The 18,429-nt window shown below is 35.5% G+C and overlaps 2 protein-coding genes and 1 long non-coding RNA gene across 6 annotated transcripts; all 3 read left to right on the plus strand.

The window, feature by feature from the left end:
* Positions 1-620: 620 nt before the first annotated feature.
* On the plus strand, positions 621-1,391 carry LOC149384773 (uncharacterized). The gene is made up of 3 exons (XM_089627382.1): positions 621-779; positions 864-926; positions 1,017-1,391. The coding sequence occupies exons 1-3, from the start codon at positions 708-710 to the stop codon at positions 1,257-1,259; spliced, it is 378 nt and encodes a 125-aa protein (XP_089483508.1). The 5' UTR covers positions 621-707; the 3' UTR covers positions 1,260-1,391.
* A 3,475-nt stretch (positions 1,392-4,866) lies between these two features.
* LOC149384774 (mitotic phosphoprotein N' end (MPPN) family protein) lies at positions 4,867-7,914 on the plus strand. Of its 3 annotated transcripts, XM_089627365.1 has the most exons (5): positions 4,867-5,037; positions 5,886-6,455; positions 6,531-6,642; positions 6,736-7,076; positions 7,597-7,914. In XM_089627365.1, exons 2-4 carry the CDS (start codon positions 5,911-5,913, stop codon positions 7,045-7,047), a joined length of 969 nt encoding a protein of 322 aa, XP_089483491.1. In that variant the 5' UTR covers positions 4,867-5,037; positions 5,886-5,910; the 3' UTR covers positions 7,048-7,076; positions 7,597-7,914. The 3 variants fall into 3 exon arrangements, with proteins under 3 accessions (XP_089483491.1, XP_089483490.1, XP_089483489.1); XM_089627364.1 differs by lacking the exon at positions 7,597-7,914 and having other exon boundaries at positions 5,881-6,455; positions 6,736-7,319; XM_089627363.1 differs by lacking the exon at positions 7,597-7,914 and having other exon boundaries at positions 4,869-5,037; positions 6,736-7,319.
* A 6,780-nt stretch (positions 7,915-14,694) lies between these two features.
* On the plus strand, positions 14,695-17,738 carry LOC149384775 (uncharacterized). 2 transcript variants are annotated; one of them, XR_016301202.1, is made up of 4 exons: positions 14,701-15,452; positions 15,542-15,665; positions 15,754-16,625; positions 16,698-17,738. It is a non-coding gene; the product is annotated as an uncharacterized LOC149384775 (long non-coding RNA). The 2 variants fall into 2 exon arrangements; XR_016301201.1 differs by having other exon boundaries at positions 14,695-15,452; positions 15,754-17,738.
* Positions 17,739-18,429: the final 691 nt, after the last annotated feature.

An 18,429-nucleotide genomic window follows, 5' to 3' on the forward strand; every position in this document is an offset into this window, starting at 1 on the left:
TAGATAAATAGTCACTTCTATTTATTATGGTACGTCAACATTATGAATAGTTATCTAAGATTTACGAAACGTTGAGCATATAATAATTTTAAACATTTTAATTGGTTATTTACCTAATTTTTTTGTTTTTTTGTATGAACCTTAAATATTTTACTAGTTTATCAAGTTTAATGGCCTATTTAACCATAAGTCCATTCTTTGTCACGATCAAGATAGGTAGTTGTTGGAATAACAAAACCTAAATGCCAGCTATTTAATAGGCCAATGCGCACACAAATAATACCATTTCCACAAGATTGAGACTACCCAGCACTATAAAAACCACAACATAACAATATCCATATGATTTTTAGTCAAACAGTTAAATGCCCACAGGAAAATAAATGGTAAAGTAACATAAAAGAAAAATGAGCCCGTGAAGAAGTTACTCCACGAGAAACGAGTGAATAAGTGAACGAGTGACTGAGAGTTTAAATATTTCTTTTTGATAAACGCTTATAGCAAGTCCGTGACAACCTGATAAAATATCGCCGATAGTTTCTGCTTCAGCTCAAATTGGTTTGGTCATATTAATCTACCCCCTAAGCTATATATATACGGCTATAATGGTGTTTACATGCACGAGTGTCAAATGCTGTTAATAAAATTGGTGATATTCACTCGCTGTGAAATAGAACATCTGATAATTATAAGCTTAAGTTTCAGTAATGGCTAACGTATGTTGCGCCATTGAACTAGAGCCTAGAACCTTAAAGGGATGTGAACTCAACGATGCTAGGGTATATATATATATATATATATTATTTTTAAAATTATCCATTGCCATCACACATTTGACATTAATTTTTTTTTTTTTTATACAGGAAGAAGCTGCAGATGTGGCTCAAAAGATGAAACCTAGTGATGCCAAAATCATATTCTTTGAGGTTATTACTTATTATTATGTGTGGTATTTGTATAATCTTAGTACCTAAACGTATGTATATAGTGAAATTGATGTATATAATTTCTTGTAGGGACTGAGACACGTCGGCTCAATAAAGAAGATAAAGCAGATCATAAGCGAAGACGGAGAAGAAGATCATGATGATCATGATGATGTTATAGTTGACGATCAAGTCGTTGAGTTCATTGCAAAAAAGGCTCAAGTTGATGTTGAAATAATGGCTTGTCAATGCACGTGCACCGGGAGTTCTACTTCTGCGTCTGTTGATGATCAAGATAAGCTTATTGCGGAGCCACTTTCAGCCCCGTTTTGAACCACAACTCGATTTTATTTATAACTAGTATATAAATAAAAATCAGTATTCTGGAGTGTACCTCTTACAGACGGATGATCTTCTTAAATTGATGGATTGTAGTTCTAAATAAAAAGGCTTTTCTTCTTGTTCGCTTCTTTTTCCTCATTTTTTTTCATCTTAACCATTGATTTCACGATTTTTTTTTTTTTTTTGAATTTTAATACTTTTTTTTAAGAGATATTGCACAATCTACGCCACTTAAAAGTTTGTCAATTAAAAAATAGCCAATCTTTACATATTTTTAACATCTAGTCAATACGGGTTTTTAGGCAATTTCGATTTAATCAATTCACCTCTTTGCCCTTTTATATTATAATTTTATTTTGAAATAATTATTTGGCTAACATATTCAAGCGTTAATTATTGAGAGTTTTAATAGGAGCCTTAAGCATCGTTGCTTATCCAAGAAAAGATTCTTTCGTACGTACTTATTATGAAAGTGCGTGCAATCATCGGGTTCTTGAATCAACTCTTAGGTGAGTGACATTGACCTTCTTTCAGGAAGGTTGGATACTGTATTTGTGAATCATTTTTCGCTCAAATCATATCTTGAATTCCTAAGACATAAGTATTTATGCATGTTCAAGTAGTCATTAACGAATGGGTCAAAGAGCTAGGTAATACAACTTAGAAATCCGTGACCACCTTAAGACTTAGACTGTCATAGCGACCTCGGTTAGTGTGTTGTAACGGTGCTTAAATGAAACATCCACAACCAAAGTCTGTCCAAGTCGTACACATATCAAATGTGTAGAATGCTCTCCCCAAGTGATCAATTTTTCACTTGTGTCCCACATATGTGATTTTAGATCAAGCTATCCAAGCACGGATCAATCACCGACCATGTTTTAGCTCATCACCCAAACTTAGATGCCCAACATATAATTTGGTTTAATATGGAGATTATAGATGATGGTTGTTATTGATTCTAACTAGTAAACAACTCACTAATCAATAATGCTAATAAAGTAAACTTTCTATTATATTCACTAACATTCATGTTTATTTATTATCCTCGAGGAGCAATATTCCTGACAGATTCACCATTGGAGGTACAAAATTTGGCGAAGGTTGCGCATTGATCCTCTCTAGCAACTCCGCAATCATTTGGTTTTGGCATTCCAATTATTCATCAACATGTTGATTCCTTCTAGCCGCTTCAACAACTTGCCTTTCCAAAATTTGTTGAATTCTGGCAAGGCTAGCAATAGGCCCTCGGTATTGTATTCACCAGATTGTGATCCTCTCAGAGGCATGTTTTACTATATCCTATACGTAGAAAAAAGGATAAGCGTTTCTAATTAATAGAAAGAAATTTCGCAGTAATAACGCATAATAAAAACACAAGGAACGAGAAAATAAAGTTTCATACAAAACGGAAACACACATTACATATGTGTGTACCAACATATCTAACACAAAACGAGCATCCAAGCTCCATATTGTTTCAATCTCATGCTTGTTCGATCACACATCCATTCTCCTTCTTCTAACAAGAGGACTTTACAGCAAAAAATAGACTAGCCCACTCTAAGGCTTAGTCAGGTGGGAAATTCAAGAAAACAACTCATTCCCTCGTCACTATTTACACACAAAATGAAACCCCATAGAACTATCGTACATCACCCTGACCTACTAAACAAACTCCTCCCGAGGCTCATAAAGAAATATTTAGCTTTATCTTAAACATTGCCTAAGCGCAATCGGATACGCTACCGAGTAGCATCACGACGCCAATTGTCAAGAGCTGGGCTAGAGAACGGATTGGTAACAACCGCCACACAATGGCCGTTGGGTACATGAAGTAGATTCATCCAAGTAGAGATGATGAATGACCAATGTCCCCATATAAGTGTCTCTTTAACTCCACTGAATGTAGTGGGATGTGGGACAAGGCATACGACGAAGACTGGCCTTCTAAGATGGGATTCAAAGGATTCTGCGGATCCTGAAGGTAATCAGCAAAACCGTTCTTTAAGTGTGGTCCCCCAGTGTGCCATTGTAAACCTTAATGGAGATAATCACACGTTAAGTGAGCACGAACCCAAGCCAAAAAGTGAGTTCCAACGAAATCCGAAGAAGAAGAAGAAGAAGAAGAAGAAGAATGCGGATGAAAAAAAAAAAGAACGGAGAAAAGAACGAGACGAAGAACTCACCTACACACTCGGGCAACGATAGACTTGAGCCTCTCTCTCTCTCTCTCTCTCTCTCTCTCTCTCTCTCTCTCTCTCCGTCTCTCTATCTCGAAATTTCTCTTTATCGCTCTCTCACTCTATCGGAATCGCTCAGAGCGATATTTAATTCTCTTTTTTTTTTCTTTGTTGCGTGAGATGTGATGAGGTATAAGAGTATTGAAGGCTTTAGGTGAGTTTCAAGCGGTGGAAGAGTGAAAGATGAAAAATAATTGCTGTTAAACCCCTTACTTCCTTTGCCTTCGACTTTTCCACCACAAGACTTTCACTTATGTTGCAAATAGAACCCTTCATTCTCAAAACTCAATATCTCATCCATAAATAAATGGAGACGACTTAGAAAATAAACTAAGAAATTTTCCCCTTGATTTTAATTTATTTTCAATATATTTAAAGTGTTTCAAAAATTATTTTCACTCTCGAGACACTCATTAGTACTCAAAAATTCACCGAAAATCTCATTCAAGTCCAACTCGAAACTTCTGAAAACTCATTCCGAAATCTTAAATCGACCTTAAATAATTTGCAACAAGCACTTGATTCAAGGAAAACTTGTTCTTTGATTCCAGTATACACAAGCCGAGTTACAAAAAAATTCTTACTTAACAAATTTTAAAAGGGTTTGTGGTTTCAAACTGGCAAATAATAAGCTATACAAAAAGTATTTATTAAAAATAAAAATTAAAAATTTGTTCAATATTCAACATCAAATTTATGGATCACTATAATATATAATTTTCTGATATAACTTGGTTGTGAGAGATTATCATATTACATGAAGTTTAATATTAATAAATTTATATATATATATATATATATATTTATATACATATATCAATAAATAAAAAGTTCAAATATTATATCATATTGACGTACTTTCAAGTTGCTGCTCTATTGAACCAAAAAAAAAATCTTCTGATTTTGGTTTGAATTATTTTCTATATATTAACTAAATAAGTTTAACATAATGATAGAGAATTAATATATATTGTCAAATGCATATTGTTAAGAGATAACATGTATTTTATATTTATGTTTATATGATATTACTAAGTCTAATGAATTCAAATTGCTATAAACACCTGTGATATATATGATCACCACACATATTTATGTTTATATGATATTGCTATAAATACCTGTGATAAAAAAAACTTCATTACAAATATCATGTACATCACTTTCCTTAATATAAAAAAAGAACTACACATTAATTTTAAATCACTACCATATACATCGAATTTACTATTACTTTTAAATCTACAAAAAAAAAAAAAAAAAAAACTAATTAGAAAGAAAAAAAGATATTAAAGTAAAATCAATGGGAACTACGGATAAAAATTTGAATAAATTAAAAAGATAAAATACAGGTCTATATCTACTGACTTTGAACAGAATTAAATATAAAAAGAAAAAAAATATAATTAATAAAAACCTAGTAAGTAACTCTACTGATGCATTGATACCTGTGCGTTTAGAAAACCCTCTCGCCAACGCTACCAATTGCTCGCCGTATCGCACCGTCTCATCGGCACGACCACCAGGTGATGTTCGAACTCTTAGTTTCAGTTAATTTTTTTTTTTTTGTTGACGTGTTAATTAGCATTGCTTGAATTCCCTATTTCGTTGCGAAAATATATAATTGATGTGTTTTTTACTCGGTAATTTTTGTTGTTTTTAGTTTATGTAATTTGAAATCGTCTGAAATTCAAATTCCGTTTTTGGCAAAGCCTAATCAAGATATACCAGGTAGAGCATTCAAGGGTCCCTGATATTTGGGCTTAGATGATGGTTTTTGCTCGTGTATTGGATTTTGGGGGATTTTGTCCTGAATTTTTTACTTAAAAGTTTAGGGTTGCGTTTTTCTTAGTTGAAACTGAATAAAAGTAAATGAAACAAGCCCAAATCTGCAAAGTGGTGTTCAAGCAAGGTCATTCACGTAAAAAAATCCCAGCAAGGCGTACGCCTCATTTTCCAGACCTAAAACGCACGTTACTGAGTCGTTTTCCGGGCGTTTTACCGTTTCCACGCCTCAGTAAGTACGTTTTTAACGTTTTTTAAAACCTTGTATATATATATATATGTGTGTGTGTGTGTGTGTGTATTGCAATTGAGAGATTGCAAGCGGAGGTACAAGTCTTTATATTAGCAGATAGATTTGGAAATGGTGAGATCAGTGATATCAACAAGTAAAAATAAAATCTAGAGCAGCTGTGCATTAGTTATTGTCTTCATTCAGTACACGAGTTCAACATATCTGATTGTTGGATTCAAATTTGGGTTGCTTAGTGGTATTTGAGAGTGAGAGAGAGACTTCTCGAGTCGGTTTTTGTTTGTTCATATGGGAAGGAAACACAGGAGTAAGAGGCGTAATGTGTTGTTCACAGTGCAGACAGTATTCCCGAGGAGGCGAGAGGATGAGTACCACAGTACACAGAACTCCTAAATCGGGGAGGCAATCTTTGTTTTTCCAAGATTTGGCGTCACCCATATCATCCCGGAAAGGGAAGTTTGCGAGCCCCGGGCAAGCAGCGGCGGTGTCTGCCCTGTGGCGCGACAACTACACGGCCTCAGATCTCTCACCGCCTCCGGTATACACCCTCGAGGACCGCTCCGATTTCTCTCCCGAATCCGGAATCCCTGATTACCCTGTGTCCCCGGAGATGAGATCGGATCCCAGGTCTCCTTTCCAAGGCTCAGGCCGGGACGTGTCGACCCCTTCCTCGGGCTTGCAAATCCAGCAGGGAAAGAGCTCCTCTGCAGGTTTCAACTGGTGGTCTCCCTCGAGGAGCGGCGGAGAACAAGATGAGAAGGGAAAGAGCTCACCCGTCGAAGGTGTCGTCCAGCCTGGCGCTCTCATCACGCTTCCTCCCCCGAGGGAAGTCGCGAGGCCCGAGATGCAGAGGAACGCCGCCGTGCCCACAGGCAACTTCAATGAAGAGGAATGGGTCACTGTTTATGGGTATCGTTCTCACTTCTGATTTTTGCTGCCTTTGATCGTGTCATTTAATGACACTACTGACTTTTATCTCTCTAGATTTTCTCCGGCAGACACAAATTCGGTTTTTAGGGAATTCGAAAAGTGTGGTGTGATTCTGAAACATGTTCCCGGCCCGAGAAACGCCAATTGGATGCACATTCTATATCAGGTTTTTCTCCTCCCCACTTTCACTATCTTAAATGTACCATCCGCATTTCATAAAAGAACGTTAACACTGTTTTCTGATATTTTTTTTTTCTAGAACCGTTCCGATGCACAGAAGGCACTAAGCAAGAACGGGATGCAAATCAACGGGATACTCATCGTTGGAGTGAAATCGTTGGACCCAATGCAAAGGCAAGCTTTGAATGAAAGACTTAACAGCAATCAGGGGTTCATGACTTTACCGCCTCACCCGTCCCCCAAAACCGGGGAAACAAACACGCTCGGTGGCCCTTCTCGTTCATACTATCTGCAAAATGGCAACACCAACGCCAAGCAATCTGGCGGTGCCATCGCTTCTCCAACCAAGTCGGTGGTCTCCAAAATCATGGATTTGATGTTCGGAGTTTAGCACGTCAAATTGTCGATTATATATCATCGGTGAGTCAAGCATATATAGTTATTCCTGCTAAATGTTGCGATGTCTCTCTGAACTCTTGTTGTCCCTCCAAAGGGTGGTGTTGTTTACTAGTAACTTCGAGATTCCATGGAAATTATGAAATTTCATTTGTTACTTTGATCAAGGTAACTACCGGCAACGGAAAAAAAATGCGATACTATTATAGATATGTGAAGTCATTCGCATGTTATACACCGATTCCGTGGTGATTTCCGTGAGCTTTGGTGCTGATGGTATTTAAGATATAAAGTATAAACAAAGTTATAGGTTTTAAAGTATGTGTCTACATCATTATTTAGTGAAAGTCAATCTCGAGCTTCCTCTGTATACTCTCTGAGTAGGTTCGATATATAGAGGGCTGAAAATGGTTATACTGGTAATTGCTAGAATTATTAGAATTAAGTGGTGGCGGTCAATGGTTGCTTCATTATCCTTTTTGTAATCATGCTAAGTGCCTTATTTTGTTGTTACACAGACTAATCAATTTGAATGTACAAACAGAGAGAGCGACTTGATGTTTGCACAATTATTGGTGGCTAGGAAGGTGAATCTTGTGTAGATTTTATAGTGGTGGTTGGACTGTTAAATTTAGTTTTTGTTTTGGAATCTACCTGAAGACTTGCAATCATGAGCCCTGGGCTATAAGGCCTACGGATTGGCTACTTTGAGGCACATGTCCCAAGGCTAGGACACGGGGTTATGGTCTTGTGGCAGGCTGCGTTAGTCTTTTTAAGCTTAAGCGTCGTTTGACTTTGATGAGAGCCATTTCGAGTTCTTCCTTTGTCCTGCTAACCCCGATCTCATTAAAGGAAAAATGGACGTATTTACTAGTGTTTGATAACTCAATTTTCGTGCTCAATCAAAACATTAATTTAGACAATTTTATTAGTAAAAAGAAAATAGAGAATATTTTGTATCCATTTTACTCTCTTTTGTTCTTTTTTTTTTAGAGTTTCATATATGTTAAAAAAATTTGTTTGACTTTGACATATATGTTAATAAATGATAGAATTTGTTGACATATATTTATAAACAAATTATGACATTGAAAAGTTTGAGTTTAATAAACTTTGAGTTATGCAATTATTCTTTATAGAGGATTGTGAAATGGACGGATCTATAAGGACCACTTCAATTAGACGCTATAACATTTGGTGGCAATTTGATCCGGGCACGAAACACGAAACGGTTACGAAACGATTTAAAGCGGATTTTGATCTTGATAAATGGGTCGATTCTTAATTGAATCGAACACGTTAACACGATTAAATAATGGTTCAAAACGATACGATTACGGTAACACGATAAAAAGCCTATTATTAAATGGTCGACACGAAACACGATTACGACCCGCACGAATGTGATCCAATTAACACGATTACGAGTAATAGCACGATTATGATCCATTTAAACACGATTAATATTATATATGTAAAATTATAAATTTATAACTATAAACATAAAATTATAATTATAAACATAGAATTGATATTAGAAAATATGATATAATAAAATAAAGTATATTCGTATAAATATCAATTCACGTATGACAATATATAGTCAATAGTATACCAATCGACTTAACCGGAGCAATAAGAATCACAATTCATATCGAGCAATCAAGATTACTATAGTATCATAATAACGTATTAAATTCAATTTTATTTGATTTCATTTTTAATTCAATTCATATCGAACAATCATGATTCACAATCTCAATAACTATAGTTTCATAATAATGTATCATATTCAATTTTATTGAATTTCAATTCAATTCATATTGAAAAATCACAATTTAAAATTGACAATCGCAATAACTATTATCTCATAATAACGTATCATATTCAAATTTTATTTTATTTCAATTCAATTCAATTTATATCGAACAATTTCAATTCACAATAACTATCATCTCATAATAACGGTCGCCTATGGCACGAACACAGAGCCCCATATTGGATTTCAATTGAATTCATATTGAAAAATCACAATTTAAAATTGACAGTCACAATAACTATAGTCTCAAAATAACATACCATATTTAATTTTATTTTATTTCAATTCAATTCAATTCATATCGAACCATTACAATTCACAATCAAAATAACTATCATCTCATAATAACGTATCATATTCAATTTTATTTGATTTTAATTCAATTAAATTCACAATCACAATAATTATCATCTCATAGTAACATATCATATTCAATTTTGTTTTATTTCAATTCAATTCATATCGAATAATCACAATTCACAATTAACAATCACAATAACTATCATCTCATAATAACGTACCATATTCAATTTTATTTGATTTTAATTCAATTCAATTCACAATCACAATAACTATCATCTCACAATAACATATCATATTCAATTTATTTGATTTCAATTCACAATCACAATAACGTATTATTAATAACTATAGTCTCATAGTAACGTATCATATTCAATTTTATTTGATTTCAATTTAATTCAACTCATATCGAACAATCACAATTTAAATTTGACTATCACAATAACTATAGTCTCATAATAACGTATAATATTCAATTTTATTTTATTTCAATTATAGTAAAATGACTTATTACCTCCATTTGTTTTCAAATTCAATATCTAATTTTTATCCAAATAAAACATTCATATAATTATAAATTTCTATTATTATTTCATGAAACTATAAATAATTATACTAATATTTAGATTTGATATCCCTCCATAACATTCCCTCCATATTCTCCATAAAATTACAACTATCTATTTTTTTTACTTTTACCATTCATTATTTTCCCTCCTTTTTTTTTTATATATTTTGCCAAATTTTGTGTGTGAAAAAATAAGAAAAGAATAAAGGAAAAACAAAAGTATTAGTTAGCCACGTGACTCAGTGTCGCTGTATCGGAAGTTAGTGCAAAAAAAAAAGAGGACAATTCTAATCTTATGACTATTATGTTTTTGATAATTATGTCGCAATTAATTGAGTCCGAATGTCTAAACACGGTTAAAACACTGTTAAATAACCATTTAACACGACTATTAAAAGGTTTAATTTAAACGGTTATGGATCTGTAAAAAAAATAAACGGTCGGATTTGGATCTAGATTTCAAACACGATTAATAAATGGTCGGATTTGGTTCTAGCAGTTATTTATGCAAATATGATTAACACGACACGATTACGATACGAACACGAAATTTCCATCCCTATATATAACGTACAAAACCCTCCATCACGCTATCTCATGCGACATATTTGCAGTGTGATGCAGTGTAACACTATGTATGCCGTGACATTGTATCACACGGCATCCTTTAAAAAAATCTTTTATTAACTCATTAAACACCAACTTTATTTATAACCCAACAAATATTTATAAAACACCAAAATTCACAAATTGAGTACAAAAATACATTAAAACAAAATTCAATTAAAACATAAAATTTAAACATACATTACAAAGTTTAAATTAAACACACAAAATATAATAAAAACTAAAAACAATAAGATAATTTTTAAAGACATAGTAAATACTTAAAAGACAATTTAATTACTGGAAAATTATTTCCAGTTCCGTCAAGATAATTATAATAATGAGTAAAATCTTGATCTTGATCTCATTGAATTTGATCTCTCTGAGCTTGATCTCCCTGAGTTTGATCTCCCTGAACTTGATTTCACTGATAATTAGATGCTCGATATTGAGGTCCATGATATTGGGAACATTCTCCTTGTTCTTCATATTGGTTCGTTTGTGCTCTTTTTTGCAGAATTTTTTCTTTTTCTTTTACTAGAAATTCACACATATTTGGGTCGGATATAGTATCCAAATTCATGAATTAAATTTTATTCTCTTCTTTCATTTGAGCTAGTTCAATCTTTTTCTTTCGAAATTCATATTTTTCTTTTAACTTCAATTCTATCAATATTAGAATCTTTAATAGTACAGACAAGACTCTCATTTTTTGTCCATCATTTTTTAAATTCTTCAGCATCTTTTTGTTGTCTCTTTGCTTTTTTTACACACATTGGTCTTCAAGATAAATTGCAAGTGCGTTCTTGATCGTTCATGTTAAGATCAAATGAATTCATACCGGGGGTTACAGGTGACTCGGTAGAAAATGATCACGATGAAGGATAGTTACGACCCGGGGATTCGATATTTGAGTTGTTACCAGCAAATTTTTCAATTCCCTTAAGAATTGGCCACACATGATCGAATTTGAAGCCTCTCTTGTATTTCACATCCTCTACCAATAACATCTTCGATTTAGTTAACTATTACGTATTGATAAGAGAATAATGATAAAAGTTAGTAAGTACAAATAAAAAATGTAATGTATAAATATTATCGACAAAATATATACTTACAATGCCTTGTTCTGAAGCACCGCTGGGATTTTTATTTTTCAATCTGGTTAACACATCCCCTTAGTTTTCGAAACAACAGAAAGAATGGTTGCCATTCTAGTTTCTAAAGATATTCTCGGTCTAACTTTTTGGATTCTATTTGAATGATACTCTGTTTCAATTCTTGACCAGAAATTGATCTTTTTTTGGGAAATTCCTGAAGAACTACGACTTGAAGTCATGTTTGAAGAAATGAGTTGAAGAATGAATTTGTGAGGAAATGAGTTGAGGAGTAAGTCTTATTTATATAATTAATTGGTGAAGACAAGATGTGACGATACAATGCAATGGCCAGATTTTAGATCTAGATATTCGATGGTCTAGATCTATTTGTTTCTTTCTGATAATGCTAAGAGACAAGATGTGACACTACAATGCAACGGCTAGATTTTAGATCTAGAAATTCGATGGTCTAGATCTATTCGTTTCTTTTTTATAATGCTAAGTGACAAGATGTGACAATACAATTCAACAGTTACATTTTAGATCTAAAAATTCGACAGTCTAGATCTATTTATTTCTTTATGATAATGTAAGAGACAAGATGTGACAATACAATGCAACAGTTAGATTTTAGATCTAGAAATTCGATGGTCTAGATCTATTTGTTTCTTTCTACAAATGATAAGTTTCATACTTGAAAAAATGCCATCACCTATTTTATCGTATACTTCTTCTCATCATAAAAGATGAATATTCAATATGGTAGTTCATCGTATATACCATCTTCTTCTTCTTCTTCTTCTTCTTCTTCTTCTTCTTCTTCTTCTTCTTCTTCTTCTTCTTTATATATTGATGATTATGAAGATCTAGAAAACAAAGTCATATCTCAAATTACTGAAAATAACAATTTTTATGCTAAATACCGAAGGCTCTTATCGTGGATCTATTCCTGGTCATATAGTTATCAAACGTGATCAAGAACATGCCACTCGCAATCTCTTCAACGACTATTTTGCAGAGAATCCTCAATTCCCGTATACAATATTTCGATGAAGATTTCAAATGAGCAAAACTTTATTTCTTCGAATTCATGATGTTGTGTAAAGGCATGACAATTACTTTTTCCAACGAAGAGACAGACTCGGTAAAATCGGGGTATCTAGTTTGCAAAAACTAACAGCCACATTTCGAGTGTTGGCATATGGATCATAAGCAGACTCCACCGATGAGTATATCAAAATAGGCGAGTCCACAACTTTGGAATGCTTGAAACGATTTTGCCATGCTATTATAGAGGTGTTTGGAGGCGCCATTATCTTCGAGCACCTAATGCTAATGACGTTTCCAGGCTACTCCACATTAATGAGCGTCAAGGATTTCCAATTATATTGGGTAGTTTAGATTGTGTGCATTGGAAGTGGAAAAACTGCCCAACAGCTTGGGGAGGTCAATATGCTGGATGTAGTGGATCTCCTACTATTATTCTACAAGTTGTAGCTGATTATGATCTTTGGATATGGCATGCATTTTTCGGTCTACCAGGATCTAGTAATGATATTAATGCGCTAGAGGAATCTCACCTTTTTTGCTAATCTTGTTGAGGGTATTGCTCCACCGACCAATTTTGTCATTAATGGAAAAGAATATAATATGGGTTATTATCTAGCTGATGGTATATACCCAAAATGGTCAACCCTTGTTCAAACTATTCATGATCCACGTGGTCAAAAAATAAAGTTATTTGCAATGAAACAAGAAGCATGTAGAAAGGATGTGGAGTATGCAATTGGAGTGTTGAAGTAAAGATTTGCAATTGTGGCCGGACCATCCCGCTTATGGAGTAAGAAAGTGTTACATGATATCATGACATCGTGTAATAATATGATAACATGATAATAGAAGATGAACGCGATGTTAATCCAACCATTGAAGAATGAGCCGAAGTCCCAAATACAGAAGTTGAGATGGCGGACAATGAAGATGCTCGATTTCAACAATTCTTAGCTCGACACCGACAAATCAAGAATATAGACGCTCATATTGAACTTAGAAATGCATCAATTGAGCACTTGCCGAATGAATATACTAATTCACATAATCACTATGATGTAATCTATATTTCAAATGTATGTTTTTTTAATGTTGAATTATTTAAATGTAATATGTTTCTTTTTTAGTAATGTAATTTTTTTATTTTTTTATTTTAGTTTTTGTTAAATATTGATAAGTAATAAATAATTTTAATCACTTAATTAAAAAAATAGAAACATTATAACGAAATAGCAAAGAGGAAGTGATAAACAACGAATCGAAAAGGATGTTTTATTGATTATCAATCGAAATAGTGCAATTGGGGTCGAGCTCAAAACTCCGAGAGGTGACGAGCTCAACTAAAATTTGAAAAAAATTTAATAAATAATAAAATTGTAATAAATACTCTTCTCAGCTAAACTTAGTCTATTTATAGTTGAGATCGAATCATCTTGATCGTCCATTTGGAAGACACGTGGTCGCACTGGAGATGGTCAAGGAGTTCTTCTACATGCTGACCTAAGCTGGCGAGGGCGAAATAGTCAGACGAAGACCATTTCTTACAGGTAGACGACGAGGGAGTCAAGATCCATTCCCGGAGGAGAGGTGAGATGGATTGATCGAGTTGGGCCTCAGCTTTGTGAAGGAATCAACTCATTCGGACGAACTGGGCTTAAGCTGAGGTGAACTCGAGCGTGTACTTGGGCCTGGGCCCAACTGAATATTTCCAGTGACGAGGTCAAATCCTACACCCATACTTACTCCCCTGGTATATTTAAAAAATATTTATGAAATAAACTAAAAAAATGTTTCGAAAACGCGGAAATATTCCCAGTCTTTTCATTTTGAATTTCGAATTTAAGTCAGCCACTCGTGTACTCCTGAATGCGTGTCATGTCAACTGAACAGCTGTAGGCACCGAGATGGACACCACTTGGTGATCTTCGGCGAAACTGTTTGAGATTCCTACTTGACTGGGAAGTTGTAACTGACTGACATGATAGGCTCGCCAATCAATGTCAATAAATAAGAGAGAAGTGAAAAAGTTATGTTCACTCTTCTTATTTATTGCTTCTCGGAAGTAATCACATGTCAGTTCTTCTTCTTTTTAACTTTTCTTCATTTCGCTCTCTAGAAATTTCCTCTCTAGGATCTTTAGATTTTTTTTTTAGTTCGTCCCAGAAATAAAATTTTATTGAGTTCGCCGTCAAGAAACTTTGAATTTCTGTCAGCTCGACCCAATTCTAGTCTTAAACTCCTAAGCTAGGTATAAATCTTGTTCATAATCCCTCAGATCAACCTAGGTTTAGCTTTTAAGTTTTTGAGTCCAACCTAGATTTTTTCAAGGTAAATATTTTTTTATAGAGTTTTCCAGTCCGTAGCATGTGTAGCTATGACCAGTCTGCACAAACCTAGTTCATCTTTTTGACAAAATTAGACGATGTTGTTGGAGATCTTAAATCTCCTTCGACCGTTACTGAAACAAGCCTTGAGAATTTCTTTGATGAATTCGACATTTCTTTGGGGATGCGCCTTGCCATGCCGAGTCCGAACTTGATGGCAGCAACCATCAACAAATGTTTCTCTTGCATTTACGAGATATTTTTCAGGGAATGTGGACTTCGTTTTCTCATCCATCATCTTGTGCTGGAGTATCTCGATTCACTCAAGATCTCCATACCACAGATGTGTCCCAACTTTGTTAGGATGATTTCCGGGCTTATTACACTAGCCAAAGAGAAAAAATTTGAGCTGACTGTGATAGATTTAGCTTGGCTTGGCCATGTTAAGTGGATCTCTAAACACACCCCTACCACTTTTTACTTAACCAAGGCACCCAGACATGGTGTGATAAAAGATCCCCCTAGGAAAATATAAGAACTGGGGGAAGAGGTATTTTTACTTCGAGTTCAACAAACATTCAATGGGTTCGTTCCAACAAAAACTTAGGACGGAGTGGGTGAAGACCCTTGGTAATTTGAGATCTTACACTGCCCATATTTTTTTTTAAATAATAACTGTGAATGCCATTATTTATTTGTTATTATTTTCCTTTATGTAGCACAACGCGGAGCGCCAACACCTAACACGGCCTTTGACATAAAGCTTGTCGAGCTCCAAACTGGTCGGTGTGACTGGGCTTCTTTCAGACCCTCCCGATTCTTCAAGGAGAGTCTTTGGACGAGGTCAAATAAGATTCATCCTTAATTTGGTGAATACTTTTGTTCATTCTTATGTTGCCTTATTTTTTTTATATTATTATCTTTTTTACAGTGCATTTTGCTTACGCGGTTGAAGATAGCGCGAGCAATCACATGGAAGACGAGATCGACTACGCAACCGAGAAGAAGAGAGCAAGACAAGCCGAGAAGGCGGCTCAGAAGAGCTCATCTATCCAGGTGAAGGCTTTGCTCCCCCCAAGGAGGTCCCGGAGGTGGACGAGATTGAGGAAGTCACATGGTCTTTGAGTCCGTCCCTGAGGTGGGAGGTGATCGGATTGACAATAACATAGAGATGTGATCGAGACTGGGGATGCCGTCGTTCCTGAGGTTGTGACATTCAAAGTCTTGCCAAATATTGTGATGAAGAGGAAAACTACTCCGTCAAGGTCAAACTCAAGAGCGGAGACTGTCCCAGAGGTTAAGAAGACAGAGAGGAAGAAGACCAAGTACAAGGAGGATGAGGTGATCGAGGTAGCTGAGGAAGGAAAAGAGCACGAGGAAGAAGAAAAATAAAAAGGCGAAGAAGAAAAAGAGAAAGAGAAAGGAAAAGAGAAAGAAGTGGAGAAAGAGAAAAAGAAGAAGACTAAGAAGAGAGAAGAGAAAGCAAAGGGCAAGAAGAAGATGCCCGCTAAAACTGTCCCTGTCGAGGTAGCACCCTCAAGAGGTGCTTCCGTTGGACAGTTCTCGACGAAGAGCGGCTCACTGACCTCGTCCGGACCTTCTTCAGCTGGGTCGGACTTGGTTTTGAACTTGAATTCGAATAATGTTGTGATTCACTTCGAGTGGGACTATGGTCTTTACGAGTCTCCGAGCTCGTCAGCCTTCTTGCTTCGACAAATTCTGAATCCCACTATGCCTTTGGGCAAGATGAGATCCCTGATAGGAGCAAACGCCTACGAGGGCATGTCGTGCGCTGCTACTAAGGTAAACATTTCTCACAATTCCATAAGTACTTGATACATATAGAGATTTTGAACGTTTATTTTTGTGTTTTAGTTTGGGGCCGAAATGAACAAAAGGGTCTGCTTATGAGCACAAGGTTCGTGAAGCTAAGAAGAAGGTTCGAGAGATGGCCATGTCACTTGAGCAAGTTGATGGGCTCTCAGGTGATATCGCCTATATAGGTGAAAAGATCAAGAAGTGCGAGGCTGAGCTCGCCCAAAAAAAAGTCGAGCTCAAAGAGGTTGCGGTCGATCAGAAGTCCTTCAAGGATATGGCGCTGGAGATCCAAAATTCTTGGAGCAAGCTGGAGAACAAGAATTTCTAGCTTATCATTGCTCAAGGCAAGGTTGAAGCGATGAAGGACCACGTTGCGCAGCTCGACGGGGCGAACAAGTTCCTTTTGGCCAATGTAGTCAATGTCCAAGGCGAGCTCAACAAGGTTAATGCAGATGTCACCCAAATGCATCGGAGTACGTAGATAATCAAAGACAAGGCAACTCGGGAGGAAGGTCACTATAGCTAAGTACATGAGCGTGATCGCCAAATACCAAGCTCATCTCGCTGCTCGTGAGAAAAGAGCCAGGATCCTAAAAAAGTTGGATCAATGCCGATTACGGTTGGAGTGCTTAAGGACGTTGTCAAAGATGAGCTAGAAGGTGCGACGGGTGACCTAAAGGAGGCCCAAGATGACATCACCAAATTCACCTCACAACTCTTAGCTGAGCTGTACCCTTCACTTGCTGGCGCGGAGGACGTGGTCTTCACTACATACTTGGAGAGGTCGTCTCCTAACAATGTTCAAGAGGATACCTCGGCGGGGATGGAGAATGAACAACATGGCTTGATGTTAGATCAATCGAGTATGGTGTTTAAGGATATCAACGATGAGCCCGAGCTCGTCCCGGACCCAACAGATGTCGCGACTTCTGCGTCTATTTCCTCGATCGAAGAGCCGAGTGATGCGGCATAGAGCAGTTTATCTATATCATTTCTTAAAAAAATAATTTTCAAACAATTATAAGTTTTCTTTTGGGCCTGTTATTTTGAGCAAGATGTTTTGTAATAATTAATTTATGGATGTTACCAGTTTGGCCATGGGGTTGTTCGAGTCGCACCAAGACTTGTTATTGTGGCGGCCTCGGGGCCATATTGAACGTTTGCTTTTTATGAATGCTATATTGTGATAATATCATGTTAATTGCTTTTCAAAAATGTTAAGATTTTCGCTAAGTATTTTAGTTCGGCCTTGCGAAGTCAACATGAAATGCTCCTTTTTCCAAGTGTGAAATTTCACTAAGTATCTCATTTCTATTTTGTGAGGTCGACTTGAAATGCTTATTTTTTCAATGTAGTATTTCAGTTTGACTTTGTGAGGTCGATCTGAAATGCTTATTTTTTAAAGTGTGAAATTTCACTAAGTATTGCATTTCGACTTTGTGAGGTAGAACTGAAATGCTTATTTTTCAAGCTTTGAAATTTCACTAAATATTTCAGCTTGACTTTATGGCGTCGACCTAATGCTTATTTTCAAGTGTGAAATTTTTACGAATTATTTCAGTTCAACTTTGTGAGGTCGACTTGAAACGCTTATTTTTCAAAGTAGTATTTAAGTTCGACTTTGTATGGTTGAATGAAATGCTTATTTTTCAAAACGTGAAATTTCACTAAGTATTCAAGTTCGACTTTGTATGGTTGAATGAAATGCTTATTTTTCAAAACGTGAAATTTCACTAAGTATTCAAGTTCGACTTTGTGACGTCTACTTGAAATGCTTATCTAATCAGTT

Source organism: Urtica dioica, chromosome 9, assembly GCF_054948205.1.
Source record: "Urtica dioica subsp. dioica isolate 48M chromosome 9, U.dioica_male_clone48M_v1_H2, whole genome shotgun sequence".
In the NCBI taxonomy this organism is placed as follows: Eukaryota; Viridiplantae; Streptophyta; class Magnoliopsida; order Rosales; family Urticaceae; genus Urtica; species Urtica dioica.

Coding starts and splice junctions, on each gene's coding strand:
- LOC149384773 (XM_089627382.1), top strand. CDS start 708: ATGGCTAACGTATGTTGCGCCATTGAACTAGAGCCTAGAACCTTAAAG. Junction 780..863: donor GTGAACTCAACGATGCTAGG/GTATATATATAT, acceptor TTTTTTATACAG/GAAGAAGCTGCAGATGTGGC. Junction 927..1,016: donor CCAAAATCATATTCTTTGAG/GTTATTACTTAT, acceptor AATTTCTTGTAG/GGACTGAGACACGTCGGCTC.
- LOC149384774 (XM_089627365.1), top strand. CDS start 5,911: ATGAGTACCACAGTACACAGAACTCCTAAATCGGGGAGGCAATCTTTG. Junction 6,456..6,530: donor GAATGGGTCACTGTTTATGG/GTATCGTTCTCA, acceptor TTATCTCTCTAG/ATTTTCTCCGGCAGACACAA. Junction 6,643..6,735: donor GGATGCACATTCTATATCAG/GTTTTTCTCCTC, acceptor TTTTTTTTCTAG/AACCGTTCCGATGCACAGAA.